Raw genomic sequence first — 25,242 nt, forward strand, 5'->3', positions numbered from 1 at the left:
GTAATTGCAATGTGAATTTATAGGCAGAGACAATATACTTTGTTCAAATAAGAGGAAAAAAAGCACAACTGAATGTTCTCCTGTCCTGTCCACTTTTATTGCTATATGTAACAAGGACCACAAGTCTTAGCTTACATTCCTAAAAGCAATTATATTTATTCTAGAGGAGCCTCAATTCCTCATCCACATTTCATGCATGGATCAGAATGTTCTCTGAGGAGACAGAGCAGGGTGTCAGTTTGATTGCATTTCTCTTAGTAACGCTTTCTGAAAGTGTTGCATTCCCTTCAGCCTTTCAGACACAAGTGTTTATTCAGTGCTTTGTGCTGGGCACTATGGTATAGACACTGGTGATACAAGGTGATGAAGTGTAGTCATCTCCCTGAAGTTCACGGAAAGAAGGAAGATGTGGGCACCTGTCTCTTGGGCTTTGCTCCTCCAAGTGTGGTCTGCAGGCCATCAACATCAGCATCACCTGGGAACTTGTTAAGAAATGTAAGATCTTGATCCAGAATGGGTCAGCATCTTCACTTAGGGTTCTGAATTTCTGACAAGCTCCCACGTGCTGGCAGTTCATGGAGGGCACTGAGCAGAATGGTCTTAGAGTATTTCAAACTTGCTCTTTAGATTGTCCCCTATCAAGGAGTAAAAAATTAAGGATGTACTTTCTATGTCTCCAAGCAGCCACCCTGAGATCAAAACAACTGGGATAAAAAGTATAAAGACTAACCAAGTATTAAGTATAAAAGCACATGGACTAGTCAAGAACAGGATAACCAAGAAGTTGCTAAATGGTGAGCTGACATGGGGTAGTTAACGGGAAAACAGATATTTTCTGAGCACCTATTGCAAATACAGTAGCAATTTATCATTCAGTAATGTGGAAGAACCAGGACCCCTTTATTATTTTTAAAATATTTTTAGTTATAGATGGACACAAAACCTTTATTTTATTTTTTTTATGTGGTTCTGAGAATCAAACCCAGTGCCTCACATGTGCTAGGCACGCTTTCTACCACTAAGCTATAACCCCATGATTCATAGGGAATGTTGAATCAAATCAGTTAGATGTGGCAAAAATGGTAGAAAAGAGAATCTAGGTTGCTGCTACAGGTTCCTGGCTCTGGGAACTATGTGGATACAAGCTCAGAGAGACTAGAGGAGGGAGGGGGCTGTGGGGTGTGATTCACTCTTGGGTGGATAGGTGTGAGATGACAGCAGACCTGCCAGTAGGCACTGAGGTGACAGTCACAGACCTCTGGAGAGAAGCCTGGCTGAAGCTATAGGGACACAATCAGAATAGAATTGATGACACATTTGAAGCCACGGGTATGAAACAGTAATCCAAATGAGAAGAGGTAAGAGCCCTCCAAGGAGCCTGAGAAGGGACATCCAGAGAGGCGGTCAACAGGTGATTCTATAGAGTGGTTCAGGATGGTTTGACTTTATGTTTTAAAAATGTATCAGTGATGTCCTGATTGGCCTCATGTGGTTATTCATCATCATTGTCTTTGTTGACAGATGATGAGAGCTCTTTATTTTTGTTGCTGTTTTTATGGTTTCTAGCTCACTAGTTTTTCTGTGCATATTTTAAGGTCCTTAAAATTCTGGTCAGGGCAGTGGTTGATGGGATGACTGATCGCAGTGGAGGTGTCGCCACCAGCCTCAAAGGGAAGCTGCAGGAGTTATTTGGCAGAGTAACTTCAAGAGTCACCAATGATGGCGAAATCTGGAGGCTGTATGCCCAAGTGTGTGGAAATGGGCAGAGTGAAAAGCCTGATGAGAATGAAAAGGTAAGGCCTCCCTCGGTCCTCCTGGCCCGAGCCTTTTGTTCAGCATGTGTGCAGTAGACCTGCTTTTTTGAGGGGTGGAAGAAGAGTTTAATAATCTTAAAGATACAATCAATGTGCTCAGATCAGTTTTGATTTAGTCTTTAACATAAGCACTTTGAATTGTGTGCAGGTTAGGACATAATTCAAGAAGAAATGGAAGGACAGAAAGTAGGAGTGTGTGCATGCACGCATGGGATGTTTTCTCCAGGTCATGAGAAAACTTCATGAAAAGTCATCTTTTGACTTTTCATGAAGTTTTCTGATGTAACTGCTGTTACCTGCAAAAAGGGTCTCTAACCTGCTACCCCTGTTGGATCTGCAGAAAACAGCTGGCCCTTGTTCCTTATTCTGCACCCCTTTAACAGGCTCATTGCTAAAGACTTAGGCAGACTGGAACAAGGACAGAAAGACTATTGAGATCTGAGGCAGGGCCTATAAAGGGACTAGATAAGTAGATTGAAGAAGAACTTATAAAGTCTAACATAATGCTTTGTAAAGGTTGTCTTGCCCCTTTCTCACAAGGGCAATAGAAGGCCAGTTGTACTGTTAGCGTCTTATCTCTGAACCTAAAGGAGCTCCCAGTTTCCAAGGTTGGAATATTTGTTTTGTGTTTCTTTTCAAAACATCCACAACAAATCAAATGTACTCATTGCGTGGGTTTGGAATTAGCCACGGTACAGCTAATCTATGGGATTCTAAGCCATTCTCTCCTCCCTTAGTGCACATAGCTGGCTTCTACCATCGCCCTGTCAACCCAGAGAAAACATCCCATGCGTGCATGCACGCACTCCTACTTTCTGTCCTTCCATTTCTTCTTGAATTATGTACTCTCTTGGAATTAAGGGTACTCTGAATTCTCTGATCTATGACTTCTGCCTTGAGTTGGCAAGAAAATGAAAGAGAGTGTCTTAAGCTTAAGTGAGATCACATACCTACCAGCAGCTCCATAGTTTTCACCACGTTCACTCCTCATTCTCTAAACGGGTTTCTTAAGCTGAGAGTTATAAGTGATGAAGAAATCTGTACACTGCTTACAGATTTGAAGTATGACCTTTATATTTTTTGGTTACGGGGAATCAAAAAACATAGATAGACATCTAGATGCAGCCATTGATTTCTGGTAATTGCTTATTGCTGTTGGGTGTGCATTGTTGCCCCATCTTTGAGAATAATAAAGACTGTACTATACAGTGCAGATGCTGGTTTTTTAAGTTTGGAATTAGTTCCAGATGACTTCCAGGAAACAATTTGAAATGTGAATTCTCCTTATTAGTCTAAATATTGTTCTTTTTTTTTCCTTAGGCATTCCAGTGTCTCTCAAAGGCATACAAGTGTGACACACAGTCCAGTTGTTGGGAGAAAGATATTACATCATTTAAGGAAGTTGTTCAAAGAGCCTTAGGACTTGCACATGGTATTTGATTTCCATAGCCGATTTTAATGTATTTTTTACTGATTAAAAAAAAAGGTGATAGTTAAAAAGCAAAGTTCCATTGTAAGTAATCTTAGATGATTTCATTATATTAAAATTTATTCTTAATTCAGAAAACATAGACCAGCTACTCTGAAGTAGGTACTCTGGAGCAATTAGAAGAAACAAGATAGAGGCTTAAGCACAAAATACTGTTTGAATAAATGGTAGGAATTAGAAACTTTTGTAGAGATGCAAAATACCTTTTCAGCTATAAATAACCTTCACTCCACACAGTCTGTATTGATTATGTAGTACTAAGGAAATCTGTTAACTTTTTCTTGACTCATATTCTTCATTTAGAAATAAAATTATTTATTCATAAAAATATGTAGATCTCTGGAGTACTTAGCAATATACAAAGAGCTAAAAAGAAATATAAAATACAATCCAGTCCCTATCTTTAGGAAATTTAAAGAGTATAATTTGAAGGGTGGCTGGCCTCACAAAAAGTGTTTGCCTAATAGTCTAGTTAAAGACCACTTTTAATTATTTGCATTAATGAAAAAAATACCAGGTAAATGTAGTAATTCATTTTTATGTTTACATTTGAATATTAGTGTATGATGCTCTGGTTCCAATGAAATAGCAAAGTCCCATTGTTAGTAACTAAAAGAAAAGGACATGAACCTATCCTAAAGTCTTCCTACTTCTTTGCTTTAACTTCTTCCTGTCACTAATAGTGACAGCAAATAGAGAGCCACCAAGGCACAAGGAAAAGGGCAGAGCTTCACAATCTGGAAGACTAAAGCTCCAGGACCACTCTGCTGTGTGCTTGCTAGGTGACTTCAGTGACTTAACTTCTCTGAACCTTAGTTTATTGCAGGTAAAATCGGGGTAATACCTCCCTATGGTTGTTAGGAGGAATAAATGAAATCATTTAAACACTTAGCATTATTTTACACATGATTTGAATATTAATCCCTTATCCTCCCACCCCTACCCACCCTGATTCTTCTGAAGTGAAGGATCTTGGGTTATATGATAAGGGCTCAAAACTAAAAAGAGAAAAATGGAGAACAAGGATAAAATTTAACTTGTCTATAAAAAAGTCCCAGAACACTCAAACAGTTTAGAAATGGGCTTGGTAGTTAATAATTCTTCTATGGCCTCTCATATCTTTGACTAAAAGGATATAAATTCCAATTTCCTGGACCATTAACTATTGGCAGATAAGGTAAAAGTGTTGAACTCTGTACAGCTGAAATTCTGTATAGAGAATTTGGAGGCTGTTGCAGTAGATCAGTGGAAGCACACTTTAGGGTGACTAGAGTTCATGTGACTTGTGCTGGCCTTATGGTGGCTGGGCTTAGAGGGTTCATGCTTTTGCCTTTGGCATTTGTAGATACAGGGTTATGTTTGGGGAAACCCATACTAAGGTGTATTATGCACATAATTAGTAGGGTGGGATTTACTTTGAAGAACTTATCTACTTAAACTTGCCATATCTAAACATTCTGTGAACTACCAGTTCTGTAAAAGTCAAAGCCAAGATATTGTCTGTAATCACCAAGTGCTTGTATTAAACCTGTCAACTTACAAATATGCAAGTAAAAGCAATACTGCAGGGGGAAAAAAATCTTCATTTTGCAGCTTAAGTTGGTTTTGAACTTACGGCACCATTTTTCCATTAGGACAGACTTCAGAAAAACAAGTGTGTATTCTCTGAAGTTCTCCTTGGACTTTAATGGATTATGGGTTGATGCTCCTACATTTTAAGTATATTTGAATGGAAGCTCACCTTTAGTTTCTAATATACTTTAGGTTATAAAGATAAATCTTAACCTTGTGTTTATTGCATTTGTGCACTAGTGTTCAAAGAAGGAGCTGAATTTCTGTTTTCTTTTTTGTCTTTCTCTCCACCCCACCCATGGTAAAAAGGAAATATAGCAACCCTGTTGGGTTGCTGTTGGTCAGAGTCACCGTGAACGTTACAGCTTGAGTAAACATTGCAGTCTTGATGTGGCATTTGAGACCCATGTGTAACAGCACTGTCATTGTGTGCCCATTTGCATTGTCTGGGGATATTCATTTATAGTTTTTGTGATGCTGTTTTCTAGGAAAGGGTGGGCAAAAGCTCCTTTGTTCTTTGTCATCCTGGAACTTTCACAATAATAAATAATAGTTATGCTCTTTCTTTGCTTTTGGGTTTTTTTTTTGGGGGGGCAGGGATATCTTTATGCTTTTTAACTGTCTTCAGTCATGAGGTACTTCTCATTTGGATTTTCTGATACTTTGAAACAGCAGGTTATTTCTTTCCTTCTCCTTCTCCCTTGCCCTAGCTCTGTCTCTATCTTTAATGCCTTTTGGAAATAGGATTGAGAAGGGAACTAATAGAGTGTGTGTTTGTCTTTTTGCTCTTTCTCATAATGAAAATAAAAAATTAAAGAAATATAATTGTGTCTGATACAAGCTACTAAGTACACAACATCTTTATTTTCTTATTTTTATGTGGTGCTGAGGATCGAACTCAGCGCCCTGTGCATGCCAGGCAAGCGCGCTACCGCTTGAGCCACATCCCCAGCCCAAATATAATTCTTAACTATCTCTGAGACAACTGATCTTTCTGAAAATGGGATTAACATTGCTAATTACCATGCATCCTTTCAACTATTAGCTGAGAAATGTTGAAGTCTAATCATTATTCTGAAATAGGAAGGTCAAACCTAGCTCTTACTAACCAAAGAAGATACTATTGATTATTGACAAAGCATTTTGCTAGGTACAGGCAGCCTCCACCAATTGATTAGAGTTTGCAGTGCAAAAAGAAATCTATTTTTCAACCATGGTCCATAAAGCAGACTTTAAATACTTGTACTGTATAGTGGAGTTTTAAAACAGGATCTGGTTATTAGTCTGTTTGAATTTAGTGAGCATAGCTTCAAGGAACAAAAGCAAGAACAAATCAGTGGAGAGATATGTTTGTGCAGAGCTCTTCATTTGTTGTTTTAAAGTATTAATAGCTGGGCCTTTTGCCAGGGAGCAGTATGCCCCCTTCATAAACCCAACTTCTAGGAAAATGGATTCCCCAGAATGCTGGAGGCAGAGTCGTCTGAGATGAGTAATTTCACTTTCCTGCCCTCCTTGCCGATGCCAAGTATGGCTCAGGAACCCAAGAACCTGGTTGTGGACAAATTCCCTAAATGGAAGACACATAGAAGATTGTCAGTTCCTCCGGAAGCGTGCTATTAACTTCTGAGTATGGACATGCAGTAAGCATTAAGCTCTACATCCCTGGCATGTCACTTGAGCTAGTGTCATCAGCAACTGTGAGTTCCCATTAGGGACTTGACACCGTGGAAAGCGACACTGAAATATGTTGCATCTGTTTTTGTCCTATGAGCATACCTTGTTTTTGATAAGATTTTTGTCTCCTTGCCTAACTTATTAGTCTGTGCACATTGTGTGTGTTTATGTGTTGATGAATTTAAGTTCTCTTCCTGATGATCTATAACTCAACTGAGACCACTTATTTTCCTCAAAATTCTTCTTAGCAGTAAACTTCTTTCATAAAGAAGGGGGATAGGAAGTTATAGCTCAGTGGCAGAGCACTTGCCCAGCATGTGCAAGCTCTAGGTTTGTTCCCCAGCATTAAAAAAAAGAAGAAGAAGGAGGAGGAGGGAAGAGGTTAGGGAAAGTGCACATCATCATTATTTTTCAAAAGTAAAAACTTTCTGGTACTTTGTGGCTCAGTGCTAGAGTGCTTGCCTAACACGTGTGAGGCACTGGTTTCAATCCTCAGCACTCCATAATAAATAAATAAAATAAAGTTATTATGTCCATCTACAACTAAAAAAATTTTTTTTAAATTTTCCAGGTAGAAATATTTCTAAAGACAATTATCATAAATTCCAACTAAATAATCGGTTTTTGTACCTATAAGTTTTTGTTGCCAATTCTTAATGGGTATTTTTCCCATCTTTATCTTGCAGTGGCTATAAAATGCAGTAAAAACAAATCCAGTCCCCAAGAAGCTGTACAAGTGCTTTCTTCAGTCCGACTCAATTTACGGGGCTTATTATCTAAAGCAAAGGTGAGAGTGACGTGAATTAATTAGAACTGTCAGATGGTAAAAAGTCATTAATCTTAGCTAACTGTTCTTAAGTCTTCCTTTACATCAAGGATAATTTTAGGCCACATTATATTTTAGATAACGGTCTCCAGGTGATTGGTTGTGTTGATGAGAATATTATTGGTCCCATGGCTAGATCTCCTGAACGTGAGGAACTTAGGAGTCTTTGAAATTAATGGTTTTAATTAAACATTGCCCTTCTGTTTATTATCACTTTTACCAAGTATATGCTTCTGATACCACTTGTGATTTTTTAAAAAATTTATATATGACAGCGGAATGCATTACAATCCTTATTACACGTGTAGAGCACAATTTTTCATATCTCTGGCTACCACTTGTGAATTTAATGTGTATTTATTTCAGTGCATATTAGAAAAAGCATTACTGGCACATCAAACCTACAATTTCATGAATATTATTGCTTATTTTTCATTTATAATAATAATGATAAAGTGTTTCCTTTTAAAAAAGGTTGTTAGGTATGTAAAAATTTGATTTAGATAAAACTATTAAGTTTATGCTAGAAGGATTTGATTTTTTAAAAAAAAACATTGTTATGGTAGATGGCTGTTTTGACAACTGAAATATGCCATTAGTTTACAAATTCTACTCTATGCACCAGGGCTGGGGTGGAGATGCCTAAGAATCACCCAGGGGGAATCATCTTTGGAAGATGATTCTTGGACTTTGTGACAACTACAGATCAGGTTTGGGATGGAGCCTGGAAATCTATTAGATTTCCTAGGTGATTCTAATGTGCAGTCAGGCTTGGATCATACCTCTGGAAGCAAAATTTAAAGAAATATAACTTCTTATACAATTCAGTACTTTGTTTTCTAATCTTACCTTGCTTTCACCATTTAGTCTTGGGTTGCAAGCCAATTTGATTTACTTGTGAGAGAAAGTCTGTGGCACATGGAAGCCATTTCTAGATATTTTTTAAAAATTTTGTAGAACATTTCCAGAGTTTATCTTTGTTAATTGTTTGATCTTTTTAGATTAAGACCTTATTTTTGCCTCAGTAGACAATGAATTCACTTTCCCATTCGTATTTAGCTGAGCTATATTTCCTTCCAGCTTTGCAAGAGTGCTCTGCAAGAAATCTGCAAGAACACTCTTGAAAGGCAAGGAAGCAAGCTTATTCTGTGACTTCCAGATCTGAAGCTGGGTATCCTGGTTCTGATTAGATCACTGACCCATCCATAACTGTTTCTCTCTGAAGGATGTACTCCTTCAGTTCCCTTATCTCTCCGCAAAGCCTTTTTTTTAAAATCAGTTATTACTTTTACATAAATTTGTACCTTCTTGACTTAAATAGTGTTGTCTGTGAAGGTTGCAGGTACAATACAGCCTTCATATTGTTGTAAATTCCCACCCACTAAAAATGAGACCTCAGAACATCATCTGTGGCTGGCTGTGGTGGTGCATGCTGGTAATCCAAGCAACTGGGGAGGCTGAGACAGGAGGATTACAAGTTTGAGGCCAATCTCAGTAACTCATTGAGGCCATAAGCAACTTAGTGAGACCCTGTCTCAAAAAAGGGATGTGAGTGGAACTGGAAATGTGGTAAGGCCCCTGGTTCAATCCCCAGCATCCCTCCACCAAAATTATCTGTTTAGATTTTCTTCTCATTAGATCCCAACCAGATCACCAAAAAAGTGACAAAAATTTTCTCCTAAACCTCCTTTGAAGCACCTTCTTGAGTATTATATAAATGGGAGTCTGATCGTGTGCCTAACTGATCATATTGCTAAACTGAATTACATTAAAAACACCACTTTTTAAGAACACTTTTAAAAATGGAAGTGCAATAGCCTTGGTTTACACAAATTTGTGGTCCTTTCTTGCCAGACCAAGGGCTTCATGGAAATAAACTCCTAGAACTTTTTTCCCCTTTTAAACAAAGAATTGCTTTATTAATACAAACAGACATAACCCGTAAAGCTCCAAGAAATTTAAATAGACTCATCTAACAAGTGACTCAGTTCATGCTCTCCCAGGGCAGAGTGACTCCTCTACCCTTAGCACCCTGTCATTGTACAGGGTTGCTGCCAAGAGTGGCATGAGGCCTGTTGGTCGGCGGCCAGGAAGCCTGGAGATGGAAACCCTGAAGGAAGAACAGATTTTACCTCTTACACTCAGCAAATTATTCATTCTTTCTAAGCTTCAGTTTCTCTCCACTTCCTCCTTATCTCATAGAGAAGTGATGCAGATTCATTATGATTTGCAAGCACTGTGATTCTTAGCTGAGAAATACACAAGATGAACTCAGATTATTTTCCTAACAGGTGTTTTCTCCAATGATCATGCTTTGGCAGTTCTTAGGTCATCCTGTTATGAAAAACTGTACAGATCATCTAGTAGTCAAGTCTGATGAAAAAGATATATGGGCAAGCTAAATACATTATCCTTATTAAAACACATAGAGAGCCAGGCGCAATGGTGCACGCTTGTAATCTCAACAGCTTGGGAGGCCTAGACAGGAGGATCACAAGTTCAGAGCCAGCCTAAGCAAAAGCAAAGAACTAAACAATTCAATGAGATCCTGTCTCTAAAAAAAATACAAAATAGGGCTGGAGATGTGGCTCAGTGGTCAAGTGCTCCTGAGTTCAATCCCTGGTACTAAAACAAAAACCAAAAGTAAACCACATAGACACACGCAAGCACACACATACACACACAAACATATACATATACACACAATAGTCTGAAAATTCTAAAGCTGATTTTCTAGGGTGCCTGTATTGGCTCAGCAGGCAGTTCCTGGAGAAGCATTTCAGATGGTTTTCAGCTATGGTAGCATTTCTGAAGTATGTTGCTATAAACCTTCCAAGAGAATTCTTTTTCCAGGGGGGGCACACATTTATTTTTATTTTATTTTGTTGGGCTTTTTTGCTTTTACCAGATTTTTATAATCTTTGTGATCTCTGATGCATACATAAAAATTAATTTTCAAATACGTAGCAAAAGGGTATGATTTATATGAATTTGAATATAAACTATTTGTTCTGCTTACATACACAGAAGATTTTTATTTGAATGAGTGATGTTTGTTCACTGAAAAGCCACTGAATTACTTTGAAATGAATCAACAGTACTTAAGGAAATTGAAGAGCAGAGTTTGTTTGCGTTTATAAGTTCAGGCATGTTATTTGGACTCATTGTTTAATTATTATAGCTTGTATATTTCCAGGATGGTAAACAAATGCTGTTATAGTATTATAAGAAAGGAAAATTTTAATTCTATATTTGTAGCCATTTTATTTGAAAGGAATTTTCATTGTTTTGATGGTGATGCTTTGTTTTTTATGTTGCAGCAACTTTTTACAGATGTGACAAGAGGAGAAATTTCTGGGGATTTAGCAGATGAAGTAGCAGCAATGGATGCCTTGGTCACAGAGCTCCAAGACCTAAGCAACCAGTTTCGAAATCAGTATTGAGTCTGCTAGAAGCATTCTGGAAAAGGTGCCTTCACCTTTTGGAGTTTCTCTTATACTGTATATATCTGAAACACTGAACTGATTTTTAAAATAAATTTCTGTTTTATGACTAACATTCTTGTTTTTGTGATATTCTCAAAAGTTTGCACGTTCTAAAGAACATAAAAAGATCCTTATTTCTTTAGGCCTTAATTATGGTTAATTTCATGATTTGTATTATTCTTGAGGTATTTCAGCACAAAAAGAAAATAGTTTTCTTTTTAGCATAGGGTTTAATTCTCTGTCAGCCTAACATGAATTGGATCATTCCTTGGAAAAACAGTCTGAACCGGAAAAAAAAAAAAAAATGTACTACAATTTGTGGAATCATTAGATTGGCTGCTTTATTGTCCAAGGGTGATTAAAAAAAAAAAAGTGGATTTGGTGATGGAAACATTTACACTTCTTGAGATTTTATGTTTGTGTCAGAAAGATACAGGCTTGGCAAAATGGAAGTGTGAGCATGGTCTAACTTTTAAATCAAGAAAATGCAAGAGAAAAAAATGACATACCAAATTACAATCCAATCATGAGCCACTAGTAACCAGGCTGTTACCTCCTCCTCATGGTGTATACTGCCAGCCCTAAAGATTTTGTTTAATAAGGTTATTATGGGTGAAGACAGCTATAAATGGTGCCATATTACAAAAATGCCTAAATAAAATGCTTTCTCAGTAATGTCTATGGGAACAAATATTGAAGGCAGCAGCTGAGGTTAATAATCTTAGTACAAGAGTCATAGCGAGGAATTCTTAGGTTCCTGGCTTGGCTTGCTGAATTTTGGGTCTTATGCATAAATCACTCAACCTTGTTTTTTTCCATGTTCTTATTTATAAGATGTGAACAATTTCTATTCCTAGCTGCTTTATTAGTTTCAACTGCCTTTGGAAATTTAACATTTTATAATCTGTAAATGTAAAGTCCTCTGAACATTAAAAAGTCCTTAAAAATTTCTCAGCAGTGAATTTTGTTTATGAATGCTCACCCATGCTAAGTGCTCTTTCCTTAACCACCTATTTCTTTTTTCTGTTATCATACCAGCCTTAAAAATAAAAGTTTATGTATGCCTCAAAGAATGTTCTGTTAAAGAAGAGACCAACCAGACTTGCGAGAAAGTCCAATAAAATGAGGTAGCAGCAGAAATTAACATTTAGGGTCCATTTAAATCTTTCTGGAAGCCATTGAGGAAAAGGTGAGCAAATGAATGATGACTGGATGGATAAAGCAAGGTTTTAAAGTTAATTCTTTATCAGTAGTGAGCTGTGAACCCAAGTAGAAAATGGGTAGGACAAAACTGAAAAGGACAAGGATTTCAGGAATTAAGTGGAAGATTGAGGTAGAACTTCAAAGTTTTGGAAATTTTTAGTTCTGTTCAGTGTCCTCGGGGTTCAGATGGAAAGACACCAGTGATTGGGGTAGTCAGAAACCATGTTAACAACAGGCTGTCTCCTTTCAATCCTGTTCTGCACTGCTATGCTGGGTTGAATTCTGCAGGAGCTGCCCTGCACCCTCTTAACCATGGGATGAGCTATTGATGTCTCCTTTTAAAGGCCATAGACCCCTGAGCATGATAGTGCACACCTGGGATGGCTGAGGCAGGAGGATTGCAAGTTTAAGGCCAGCCTGGGCAACTTATCAAGACCCTGACTCAAAATAAAAAGTAAAAGAGCTGGGATGTAACTCAGTGGTAAAGTGTCCCCTGGGTTCATTTTCCAGTACACCCCTCCCCCCAAAAAAATTAAAGGACATAGATCTATTAGTTATGTTTAATAATCTTATTTATTTAAAATTGAAGAAAATGTGTGGGAAGGAAAAACTTGAAGTTTTCTACCAAAATCTCATCTCTACCAGCTGTGAACACTGAACATTTAAGCTGTTTGGCTTCCTCATCTATAAAATGGATGTTGATAATAATACCTTCCATCAAGTTCTCAGTCTCAGTGATGAGACTGTAGGAGTTTTTTGTTTGTTTTTTTAGTACTAGGGATTAAACCCAGGAACATTTTACCACTGAGCTGTACCCCTGTCCTTTTTATTTTCATTTTTTAAATTTTGAGGTAGAGTCTCACAAAGTTGCCGAGGCTGACCTTGAACTGGTAGGCCTTCTGCCTCAGCTTCCCAAATCACTGGGATTACAGGCATGTGCCCTATACCCAACATGATGCATGCATGTTTACAAAGAGGTCTGTACCCTTTATTATAGTGTCTTACTGCTTTGTGTCTGTCTATTGTTGCTAAATACCTGTGTTTCCAAATGCCTTACCTTTTATAAGTTTCAAGTTTGTTTTTTTAGTGGTAATTTCATTTTCAAAATTATTCTTTTGCTTTGTCAATTAGAAAAGTAGGCTGTGATCCTCTAACTTTTTTTATTGAATTCTCACAGTTTTAATAATAATAATAGTAGCTATAAGTTACCAAGTTCTCATTATGTGCCAAGCACTATGTGTAGCGTCATCTTCCACTCTCAAAAGAGTCCTGCTAACCCATAAATCAAATGTGTTTCTATACATCAGTGATGAATCTACTGAAAGAGAAATTAGGAAAACTACCGCCCCCCCCCCCATTAAAAAAGCAACTTGGGAATCAATCTAACAAAAGAGGTGAAAGATCCCTACAATGAAAACTACAGAACACTAAAGAAAGAAATTAAAGAAGACCTTAGAAGATGGAAAGATCTCCCATGCTCCTGGATAGGCAGAATTAATATTGTCAAAAATTACCAAAAGCATTATACAGATTTAATTCAATTTCTATTAAAATCCCAATGACATTCTTCATAGAACTAGATAAAACAATCATGAAATTCATTTGGAAAAATAAGACACCCAGAATAGCCAAAGCAATCCTTAGCAAACAGAGTAAAGCAGGAGGCATCACAATACCAGACCTTAAACTATACTACAGAACAGTAGTAACAAAAATGGCATTGTATTGGCACCAAAACTAGGTAGATCAGTGGTACAGAATAGAAGACACAGAAACAAACTCACATAAATATGATTATCTCATACTAGGCGAAGATACTAAAAACATTCATGGAGAAAAGATAGCCTATTCAACAAATAGTGCTGGGGAGAGGAATTCATACGTAATAAAATGAAACCCCTATCTCCTCACCCTGCAAGAAACTGAACTCAAAGTGGATCAAGACGGCACTAGAACAGAGACCCTGCACCTTATAGAAAACGTAGGCCCAAATCTTCACTATGTTGGCTTGCTTAGGAGCTGACTTCCTTAAAAAGACTCCTAATGGGCAAGAAGTAAAATCAAGAATCAATAAATGGGATGGAATCAAACTAAAAAGCTGCTTCTCAGCAAAGGAAACAATAACATGAAGAGAAAGAGTACAGAATGGGAGAAAATCTTTACCACATACACCTCAGAGCATTGATCTCCAGGATATATAAAGAACTCAAAAAACTTAACACTTGGGCTAGGGATGTGGCTCAAGCGGTAGTGTGCTCGCCTGGCATGCGTGCAGCCCCGGTTCAATCCTCAGCACCACATACAAACAAAGATGTTATGTCCGCCGAAAATTCTCTCTCTCTCTCTCTTTAAAGAAAAAACAAAACACTAAAAAAAAAATCAAGTCAATAAATGGGCTAAGGAACTGAACAGACTCTTCACAGAAGAAGAAATACAATCGATCAATAAATATCTGAAAAAATATTCAACATCTCTAGCAATTAGAGAAATGCAAATCAAGACTACTTAAGATTTCATTTCACTGCATCCAGTCAGAATGACAATTATCAAGAATATGAGCAACAATATAGAATAGAGTTACTTTAGGCAGAAGGGAGGGGAGGGGGAATCAGGGCAGGAAAGATTGTAGAATGAACTGGACATTATTACCCTTATGTGCATATATGACTATACAACCAGTGTGATACTAAATCATATATAACCAGAAGAAGTTATACTCCAGTTATGTATGATGTGTCAAAAGTGCATTCTAGGGCTGGGGGTATGGCTCAAGTGGTAGCACGCTCACCTGGCATGCGTGAGGCACTGGGTTCGATCCTCAGCATCACATAAAAATGAAGTAAAGATGTTGTGTCCACCTAAAGCTAAAAAACAAAAAAAGTGCATTCTAGGGGCTGGACTTGTGGCTCAGCAGTGGAGCACTCACCTAGCATATGCGAGGCCCTGGGTTCGATCCTCAGCACCACATAAAAATAAATAAATAAAGATATTGTGTCCAACCAAAAAATAAATATTAAAAAAAAAAAAGTGGGGCTGGGGTTGTGGCTCAGTGGTAGAGCAGTTGCCTAGCTTGTGTGAGGCACTAGGTTCAATTCTCAGCACCACATATAAAAATAAATAAATAAAGGTCCATCAATAACTAATAAAAATATTTTTTTAAATGCATATTAGTAGTCAGGTATAACTAATGAGAACAACAACGAAAGAGTCCTGCGAGGTTGGTTTTTGATAACACTAGGAAACTAAGGGTCACAAACTGTAGAAAGAGAAATAAGCAAGATCCAAAGACTTCTAAAGTGCATTTTTTTTCCTCCTTGCTACGTTAAAGCTTCCAATAGTCTTTTCTTTCTAACCATGGGATGCCTGGGCAGTGTGCCTGTTCTCATTCATAAAGTTCTCCAGGAGAAATTCTGTGAGGTCTCAGTTGAGAATAGTCTGTGATTTATTATGATTATTTACTCTTTTAAAAAAAATTATTTTTAATAAATTCCTTGTCAGCATTTTTCCAAAGAAGTAACATAGTAAATGGGTCCTTAAGTGCAGAGGAATGAAAATAAACTCCAATGGAATAAGAGATCCCTTCTCAACACCCAAAACCAAACCACAGGAAGCTTGGAGAACTGGGGCCAAGTCTGGGAAGCAGAGCAGCTGTGTGTTTTGGGGGGTGGGGAGGGAACGGTGGGGCTCAACTACAGAACCTGAAATGGACTGTGGGACCCCTATTCAGGGGTGGTGAGTTGGCCTTAGCTCAAGTGAAGCCTCAGTCTGATAGTGAGGACCCAAACATTGAAAGTGTTGGCTCCTTTAATTGTGCATTGAGACTATTCTTCCCATGCTATACCCGTTTCTGTCAGACATGCTATTGGTGTGCCGTTCATAGGTAGAAATGGAAAACAGAATTGATAACAAGTATTTGTAGTAAATCCACTTACCTTCCAGATTTCAAAGGTATGACATAAAAGTCTGGCTAACTGGCACTGTTTGGGACCATTTATCTAAGTTATACTGTATCTACTAGTTTAAAACCCTGGTGAGTCTGATAAAAAGTGTTTCTTTTCTTTTTTTCCCCCATTCTGTTTTTCTAACATCCATGTCAATCTAAATTGCTGTTTAGATAAGGTAACTCTACTTTACTGGCCAAGAGTGAGGAATAAAATCAGCTAAGTGGATACAACACACTTCCTTTCTGCCCGTTCATTTAACAGGCCCTATAGAGAAATGGCAAAGAACCTTTATTCAAATTGTGGGTGCCATGCTGTGGAAAACACAGATGGATTTTTCACAACATGCTGAAATGCTTATAAATAGATAGGTTTCAATCAACAAGTAGCTTATTCAGGCATGTGCGCAAATATAGTGGCTGCATTCATTACACAGACATTTCCACTAATCCCAAGACTATACTAATAAAAGAGTAATCCCTTATGGGCTGAAGGTAATGCTGGTTTGCTTTTAACTCTTAGAGTTCTTCACAGTCCAAGTCCTAATAATAATTGTAGCTGCATTTGGTTTTCACCAAAGTAACTTAAAAGCTGAGCTTATCTTGAATTTTTTTTTCTTCTTTGTTTTACATTGCAGTGGCTTTTTACTCTGGATATGTAGCCAGTAGCAAAGCCAATTATTTAAAAACCAGTTGTGTGTGTATTTGTGTATGTGTCCTCATTACTTCATGATGAAGCACTTCTCTTTCATCCTGGTTAATGGAGAGTATGTGCTTGAGCAGATTCTGTTTTTTTCTATGACTTTAGGATAAATAATGGTAATGGCCCATTTTGAGAGTATCTGCAAGCTGCTAATATAGTTTGACTTCATTTGTAGACTTGCTTTTCCTTGAGCTTAGTTTGGTCCAACAAGCTCTTTAGTCAGAGCTAGTTGTAATTAGTTCTCTTAGCCCAACACCAGAAATTTTTCCTTTGCCAGTGATGTCAGATCTGCCTTCCTTTTTATTATTCTGACTTCTTATAAACTGCAGTGACCCATGAGTCAACCTCACCATCTCTTGGCCCTGTGCCAACATTGTGATCTGTGAAAAAGGAATCCTGCCAAGGGCTACAAGGAGGAAAACTGATATCATTAAAGTGGTCTTCTGAATGGTAAGTATCAGCCGATTTTTAATCTTTTACAATATTATTGCCAGAAAGGGGTGGGGGTAGGGGCCATTCATGTCATTGCTGTTAAAGAGCTTGCCCGTGCATTGCTAACTTTTTCCAGACTGAGGGCTAAAATGAGCATCCGTATCTGTAGACGTATAGAATTATTACACAATCCTGCTCCTGCAAAGAGGTATGCTTCTTCAAAATTCTATTACTGTGGGACTTCAAGAAGTCTCATAACCTCTCTGGGCCTCTCTTTCCTTAAATGTAGCCTGTTAGTGATTGATGTAGCACAGCAGTGTTAACTGAGAAGATGCATATGAAGCGGACTGAAAGTGAAAAGGTTTAATAGATATACAATGTGAGTAAAAGTGTCTTAGAAACTATTTGATGACAGAAACTGACACAGTCTTTTCTGTTCCCACTTTGAGAGCCTTATGATTTTCAGTGCCGCTGGACCATGAAGCCAGTGTTGTGATTCTCCGCATTTTTGTTCTATAGCAACCCTTTCCCCATTTCTGGGCCACAAGTAGGGATAAGGAAAGGGATAAAGGAAAAAAATTTGATAGACTTTTATGAAGTGAGGGAGAAAGAGAACCAAGTTCCTATCATCAGGAATTCAGAAAAGGAAAGAGAAATATGATAGGTAAGAATAAGCAAAAAGAAAAACAAGAAAGAAAAGAAAAAAATTGCAATGAGAAGTTGCCTTCCCAGGATGAACATGGAGAATCGGAAGACCTGGTCAAAGTCCCAGCCTCAACACTTCCTAGCTGTGACCACACCTGAGCCTGTCTGAACCTCTCTGCGCCTCAATTTCCTTAGCTATAAAATGCAAAAACCCATCCTTGCAAACCAGGCAGAACTTATCCGATGATGTATGTGAAGTATTTTGTGACCAACTGTGCACAATTAGTTCTTGTTATGATTAAGAGAAAGAGGCATTGTGGATGGTCTATCAGTTCCCAGGGGCTGGTGGAGTTCTGGGATGAGGGCAGCCAGCAGCTTGGCTCCAGTTTCTGTAATCCCCATGGGGGTCACAGCCCTGTGGTTTGAGAAACAATGCTGCAGAGTATCTTTCAGTCTTCTTTGTGCCCTTCATCACTACTTACTGAAATCGGTTTGGCCTCTAGTGTGTCTGGTGCCAAGACTGATAAAAGCCGTCTTGGTATTTTTACAGTGGTCTGGCTGGAAGACCTGCTTGTGCCTCAACAGTTCGTTCCTTCCCTCTCTCTCTCTCTCTCTCTCTCTCTCTCTCTCTCTCTCACACACACACACACACACACACACACACCAGTAACAGTAATGAAACTAGAGTGCACTTCACATACTGAACCAGTTAAGGCCAGAGTGACCGTAATCAGTAGGACATGGGGTTATTTTTTTTTTTTTTCGGTGGGGGGGTGTAAGTATGCCCTGACTAGTGTTCACCTTTCTTTTTTAATAAATTACACAAGTGTTCTATGTTCAATTATAAAATACAAATACATAAGAAGAAAAAAATTGTCCAAAATCCTACCTAACGCTTACTTCCAGACTATTTTTTCTATAAGTAAATATAGAGATGGGCTCTACTTAATGATATTTTTTATTTTACAGTGGTGTAAAGGAAATAGGCATTCAGTGGAAATAGTACTTCAAATTTTGAATTTTGATCTTTTCCCATCGTAGCAGCATGCAGTATGATACCCTGGGAGCTCGCGGTCAGCTATGGGATCAGGAGGTGAGCAGCCTGGACTCCACAGCAGAGTGTGGCACGTCATGATGTTTGGTAGGTTAGGTGTATTAAGTGTCTTTTCAACTTAGGATGGATTTACTGGAATGTAACCCATCATTAGTTGGGGAGAACATTTACACATATTAGGAAGAGAGAGTGGCTTTTTTTTTTTTTTTAACTTAAGATTTTCAATAAAGCACATGGAAGCAGACCTTTCTTTTTTTATTTTTTTATTGTGCAGTACTAGGGATTGAACCCAGGGCCTCAAACATGCCACTGTGCTACACCCGCAGCCGTTTTTATTTTATTTTGAGACAGGATCTCGCTAAGTTTCTGAAGCTGGCCTTGAACTTGGGATCCTCCTGCTTGCAGCCTCCTTCTTTTAACATGGGTGAAACTGAGGGCCAGAGGACAAAAAGAGGCCCATGTACCATGTATTGACATATTTCAAAGTTATAAATTGAGCTAAGATACGTAATAAAACTTGTTCTTATAATGACTTAGAAGTTCATATTTTAATTTAGAGTTCTCAAACATCTCAGAATTGCAGACCAGAAGAGGGGAATACAGGGAGCTTTGGCCCTCTCTCAGCTCCTTCCTGCTCAGTGGGCCTCTGTGCACTCAGACCTGTCCCAGCTATAGGTGTGCCCACACCACCCACAAACAGCGCTCCATGGCTACCCACCAGACCTAGGAGTGTGTAGACCAGAGGCCACTCCACCCTCAGGAACATGGACCCAGGGGAGAGGTACATACAGCCTCTAGATGCAGCCTTTGGGGCTTTCAGCAGGAACTCTTAGGGTCCCAGGTATCTGAGCATGGTCTAGAAGATGGGGCTAGTACAGATTCTAGCTTGGGATTTCCCCTTGATCCTTCAAGTAATGTCAGAGAAGAATTTTTTGTAGTGATAGACCTGGGGCATAGGCACCTCTTGTCTTGGTTTAAGGGTGGTACCGATGGGAAAATGGTGTCAGATAAAAGTGTTCTTGGGAGGAACACTCATGCCCTGCTTCTGATGAATGCTTCTTAGAGAAAATTTCTCTTCCATGTGCTAGAAGGAAAAGAACAAGAGGAACAATTCAGCCTCTCTCCAATCCATATTTATTCCATAGGAAGAGTGACAGGGAATTAGACAACCCCTTCTCCCTTGGTGCTCTTGTGCACTCTCTTCTCTTTCTCTTTTAAACCAAGATTTCTCAACCTTGACACTACTGATGTTTGGGCTGGATTGGTTCTTTGTCATGGAGCTGCCTTGTGCATTTTAGTGTTCACCAGCAGCTCTGACCTCTACTCATGAGATGTCAGTAGCATCCCTCTTTCACTCACGACAAAAAAAAAAAAAAGAAAAAGAAAAAGTCTTCTCATGTTGCAAAGTAGCTCTTGGGGTGTGTGTATCAAAGTCCCCTCTTTTGAGAACCATTGGGTCAACAGATTAGACAGAGCTGATGAGAGAATTAGTGAAGGGAAGGCTACCTCTGAAGATAACAGCTACATTCCATGTCAAAAAGGGAGAAAAATAAAAGAGAACTTAGGAAACATAGAGGATAACTTTCCAGATGATACATCGAATCAAAATTTCATAAAGATACTAAGGAGAATAGAGAAGAGTTATTTGGAGAATTAATATCTGAAATTGTAATGAATTGATGAAAATTATTAATTCTCAAATTCAGAATTTTCATATAGATTTTAAAAATCACTTTTTGGTTTATACATATACATAAGGCTGTACTAAGTGATATCATTTATAATAGCACAAAAATTTAAATACTTAGAAGTCAATCTTTCTAAAGATTGATAAAGGCAAATATCACAACAAAAAAACTAAAACATTTTCAAAGAAATTAAAGAAGTTCTAAAGAAGGACTGGGGTTGTAGCTCAGTGGTACAGTGCTTGCGTAGCTCATGTGAGGTGCTGGGTTTGATCTTCAGCATCACATGAATAAATAAATAAAGGTTACAAAAAAAAAAAGAAGTCCTGAAGAAATAAATGGTGGGAAATACTATGCTCATAATTTGGAAAAACCAATATAATCAAAATGTTTCTCCCCAATTGATCTATAAATTTAATATAGTCTTGATTAAAATTCAGAATTCTAGTAGTTAAGAATCATTTTATGATTCCAAAATTTATGTGGAAGTACAAGAGAGTAGCCAAAACAATCCTAAAGAGCAAAGCTAAGGCACAACTAGATATCAAGACTTATTAAAATGACAGTAAGACAGTGTGACATTGTTGTGAGGACAAATTATTTTGTTCCAGGGGAACAATATAGAATCTAGAAATATTTATATACTGACACTTGATTCACTATAAAACCAACACTGCTGAACAGTAGAGAAGGAATTATCTTTTCAGTAAGTGATACTGGGTCATTTAGATACCCATGCTAGGAAAAAAGTGAATTTCGATCCCCTACCTCATACCATAGTATCAATTCCAAGTGAATTGTAGTTGTAGATGTGAAACTATAAAGCATCTAGAAGATACTATGGGGGAATATCTTCATGATACTGGGGGAGATGAAGGTGTCCTGAAAGCCATACAGAAAGCCTACACTAATCCTGGAGGAAAAAACTTTTTATAATATTGGACTGCATTAAAGTTAGAAGCTTCTAATTATCAAAAGACATGATGAGGAGATTGAAAAAGCAAGCTAAAGAGAGGGGTGAGGTATTTTCAATACATATAACCTAACGAGGACATATTTTTAAAAACCTTTAAATAAAAAAAGAAAAAACAACCTAGCTAACAAAATGAGCATTACTCAAAAGGGGATAACCAAATAAAAATATGTTCTGATGAGAGAGAGAAGTAATAGTTCACAAAGAACTATTACCACATACTCAACAGAATGGTTAATGTTAAAATGACTGTGCATAGCAAATGTTGGTGAGGATGTGGAATAATAGCAACTCTTAAACATGGCTGATGGGAAGGTAACATGATATATATATACTCTGGAAAACAGCTGGGCCAGATCTGCTAATGTTAAAGCTCTGCATGCTCTGTGACCCAACAATATCATTTCTAGACATGCACACAGGCACAAACACAAATGTATGCAGTTTGCTCCAGAACTCATATACAAGAATGTTTATAGTAGCTAATTACCCATCGAAGCCCCCAAGTGAAAACAATCCAAATGTCTACTGACAGGAGAAATGGATTCGTAAATGGGCCAGCCATGCAATGGAATAGTCTTCATCAATGAAAATGAATTTTCTCCATCTACACCATAGCAATCCCATGAGTGGATCTCAGGCATGTTGAGCAAAGAAGCCAGATATGGAGAGAAAACACACTGTATGTTTCCATGCACACAACATCGAAGTTCAAAAAGCAGATGATATTAAACACTTTTTTAATGATGCATGCTTGGTGTTAAGCTGCAAAGGAAAGTAAGGAAGTGATTGCTACTGGGATGGGATAGTGGTTACTCTGGTGGATACAAGCCAGTGATGGCGGGAGGTGTGTAAATGGCTTTGGAGGAACAGCAGAAAATATACTGCTTCTTGAAGTGAAATCTGACAATAGAAACCCCAATTTTTACCCTGTATAACATTAATTCCCCAGCCATCCTACTACCCCACCACCCCCTTAAACAAAATATAACAATATTTAAAGCTAAAGGGATTTTATCCTAAGGCCAAAATGTTGATTATTTGACATTATGTTATAAATTTTTAATTTCTTTAGTCTAAAACAGCTAAGATCCTGTGCTTTTCCACATCACTGTCTGGACAAATAGTGGGATACTAACCTAAAGAAGCCAGGCCAGCCTTTAGTCATTGATTGAGTGTGGTCATCTCAGTGACCAAAGCCAGCTTCTCACATTTCTTCTTGAAAAGCATGGTGTTGACATGTTTAATATCCTGTGGCATTTCCTCCAGGCTCTGTAGCCTGATGGAAAAAGTCCCTGTTAATGTCTGAAGGCCAAGTTGAATAGCAAGGCCTTGAGACCCTCCACTTCACGGCTCTGACTGTGTGGTGATTTCTGAGTTGTAATAGAAATACAGATAGTCATTTCTTGGCAGAATCCACACACCACCAGTTAGAGGGAGTGCACTTAAGTGTGCCTGGATGGTTTTTGAACAAATAAAGGTGAGATCTCACCCACAACTTCATAGGGAATGATAAATCAAAATCCAGTACACTTACAAAAAAGAAAAAGATAACCCTAAGGTTGGAAGCTTTTCTGGAAGAATTCCAAAAATGTATATTTCAAGGAAATGTCTCAGGGCAACCTTAAATAAACTGGTGACCTACAGATCAAAGACGCTATTTTATGAGCCGTCTCCTGACCTGGCAGTCCTACTGGCCTTCTCGAACTTGCACACATCCAGTTAGACCCTCCCCGTCTGTCTTTACTTTCTTCCTCCCAAGAATCACAAATCAGCCCTGACAACATTTGGTTTCTCATCTTCAGGAATGTAGCTGGTACATTCTTTATGTGAAGGAGGCAATCCCAGGAAGGGGTATGAACAGACAGAATGAAGAGTATCTTATTTCATCTGTGCAGAACAAAAGAGTGTCTCTCCTTTATGGAGTCCGCATACGTCTGAGGGCTTAAATGAAAGAAGATTGAGTGAGCTCAGTCCCAAGGACAGATATGTGGCTGGCAGGCAGAGGGTTCACTGTGGTAAAGAGGGTCACTTTCCTTCCTCCATGGTTGTTCTTCTAATAGGGTCCCATCTGGCTAAGGGACTTGACATGCGGTTATTTGTCCTTGACTGTAACACTCCATCAAATAAATTTCTTCCCTGCACTGATCCCAAGTTCTAAAGGTTTATTTGGGACATAATTATTTTTAAATGTTATGAGTTTCTCATCCATTTACTCTGTTCCAGAACTTTGTAAAATATGAATGCAGCAGGCAGCTACCAAGATGGTGCCCAGTAATCCCTGCCTCCTGTATTCACAACCTTGTGAAATCCCCCTCCTTGAGTCCTTTGTTTCTACAATAAAATATTGGTGATATTGAAAGGATGTTATTTCCATGGTGAAGGATAGTGATTTGGGGGGGCTGGGTTTGTGACTCAGCGACAGAGCGCTCACCTAGCATGTGTGAGGCCCTAGGTTCAATCCTCAGTACCACATAAAAATAAATAAACAAAGATACTGTGTCCAACTAAAAAAAAAAGGATAGAGATTTTGATCTTACAGACTCTCCCTGTCTGCCTTTGATAAAGCGAGCCACCATGTTGGAGAGGCTCCTGTGGTCAGGAACTGAGGGTGGCCTCAGGCCAACAGCTTTCAAAGTCTTAAAGGAAGCAAGGAACTAAGGAAGTCCCGGTTCGGTTCATCAACCCTCAAGGAATTGAACCCTGCCCACCAGCACATGAACTGGTTGAGCCTTCTAGTAAGTCCCTAGCCCTGGCTGACACTTTGATTGCAGTTTTGTCAGAGACCCTGAAGTAAGGACCAATTCACCTATACCTGGATTCCTGTTCCTCAAAAACTGAGATAATAAGTGTGTGGTTTTAAGTTACTAAGTGTATCTTAGCAGCTTGTTATAAAGCAATAGATAACTAACAGTAGATTCCTCTGTCACCTATAATGTATATCTAACAGTCTAACAATTATAAAATATATATTCTTTGGATATATTTTAGCTATATTTTGTATTTCAAAGGTGGTAGTCTGACATTCAAATTAAACTCAATGTGTTTTCACTGTATACCATATTACATGAAAATTTCTCTCCTGAGAGTTATTATTAAGAATATTTCTTAATGCTATCAGTTCATAAATATAACTCCAGTTATGTCACTCCTGTGCTTAAAGCTCTTCCAGAGTTTTCCATGAAGTACATACTTTTGTGTACATTCAGAGTGTGACCCCTCAAGTGAGACCGTCCTAAAGATTTCTCCCCATTATATGACTCAGCTGGTACCTCAGCTTCAGTCAGGGGGACAGTGCCTAGCCACCTTCCCCTTGTAACAGCCTATCCCTTCTATGTCTGTTTTCTCTCCTGCTACCTGTCAAAGTTATCAGAATCAAAATGGAGTTCTATGTGCCAATCTTAATCAAAAATAAAGCCAGGAGGTTATGAAGGAAGGGTTCTTTCGCATGACTGCCTGATAGTAACTGTCACAAAAGACTCTGCCACAACCACAAGCTCACAGAAGCCACTGCAACCTTATACAAAAGGACATCTGCCCCGCAACTGTCTGTTCAACCTTGGACTTGCACCATTCTTGTTATTAATCATTGTGGTCAAGGATTCTTGTTTCAGAATAGCTGACATAATCCTCCTCCTCGTTGTTGTCTCTTAAAACTTCCCCTTGCCTCGCCCTCCTTGACTGTGCCCACAGTTTGCTGCTGCACATGTCCTCCGGTTACAATGCTCTTCTTTTTTCCAATCAGCA

At 38.4% G+C, this 25,242-nt stretch overlaps 1 protein-coding gene across 1 annotated transcript in view; it reads left to right on the forward strand.

Moving 5' to 3' along the window:
* Ttc27 (tetratricopeptide repeat domain 27) overlaps nt 1-10,931 on the forward strand; it is a 167,829-nt gene extending 156,898 nt beyond the window's left edge. The window contains exons 17-20 of the mRNA XM_076833443.2: nt 1,596-1,793; nt 3,135-3,246; nt 7,236-7,336; nt 10,696-10,931. Coding sequence (XP_076689558.2) covers nt 1,596-1,793; nt 3,135-3,246; nt 7,236-7,336; nt 10,696-10,818 — 534 coding nt within the window. The 3' untranslated portion in view covers nt 10,819-10,931. The remainder of the gene's footprint in view (nt 1-1,595; nt 1,794-3,134; nt 3,247-7,235; nt 7,337-10,695) is intronic.
* Nucleotides 10,932-25,242: the final 14,311 nt, after the last annotated feature.

This window comes from Callospermophilus lateralis, chromosome 14, assembly GCF_048772815.1.
Source record: "Callospermophilus lateralis isolate mCalLat2 chromosome 14, mCalLat2.hap1, whole genome shotgun sequence".
In the NCBI taxonomy this organism is placed as follows: Eukaryota; Metazoa; Chordata; class Mammalia; order Rodentia; family Sciuridae; genus Callospermophilus; species Callospermophilus lateralis.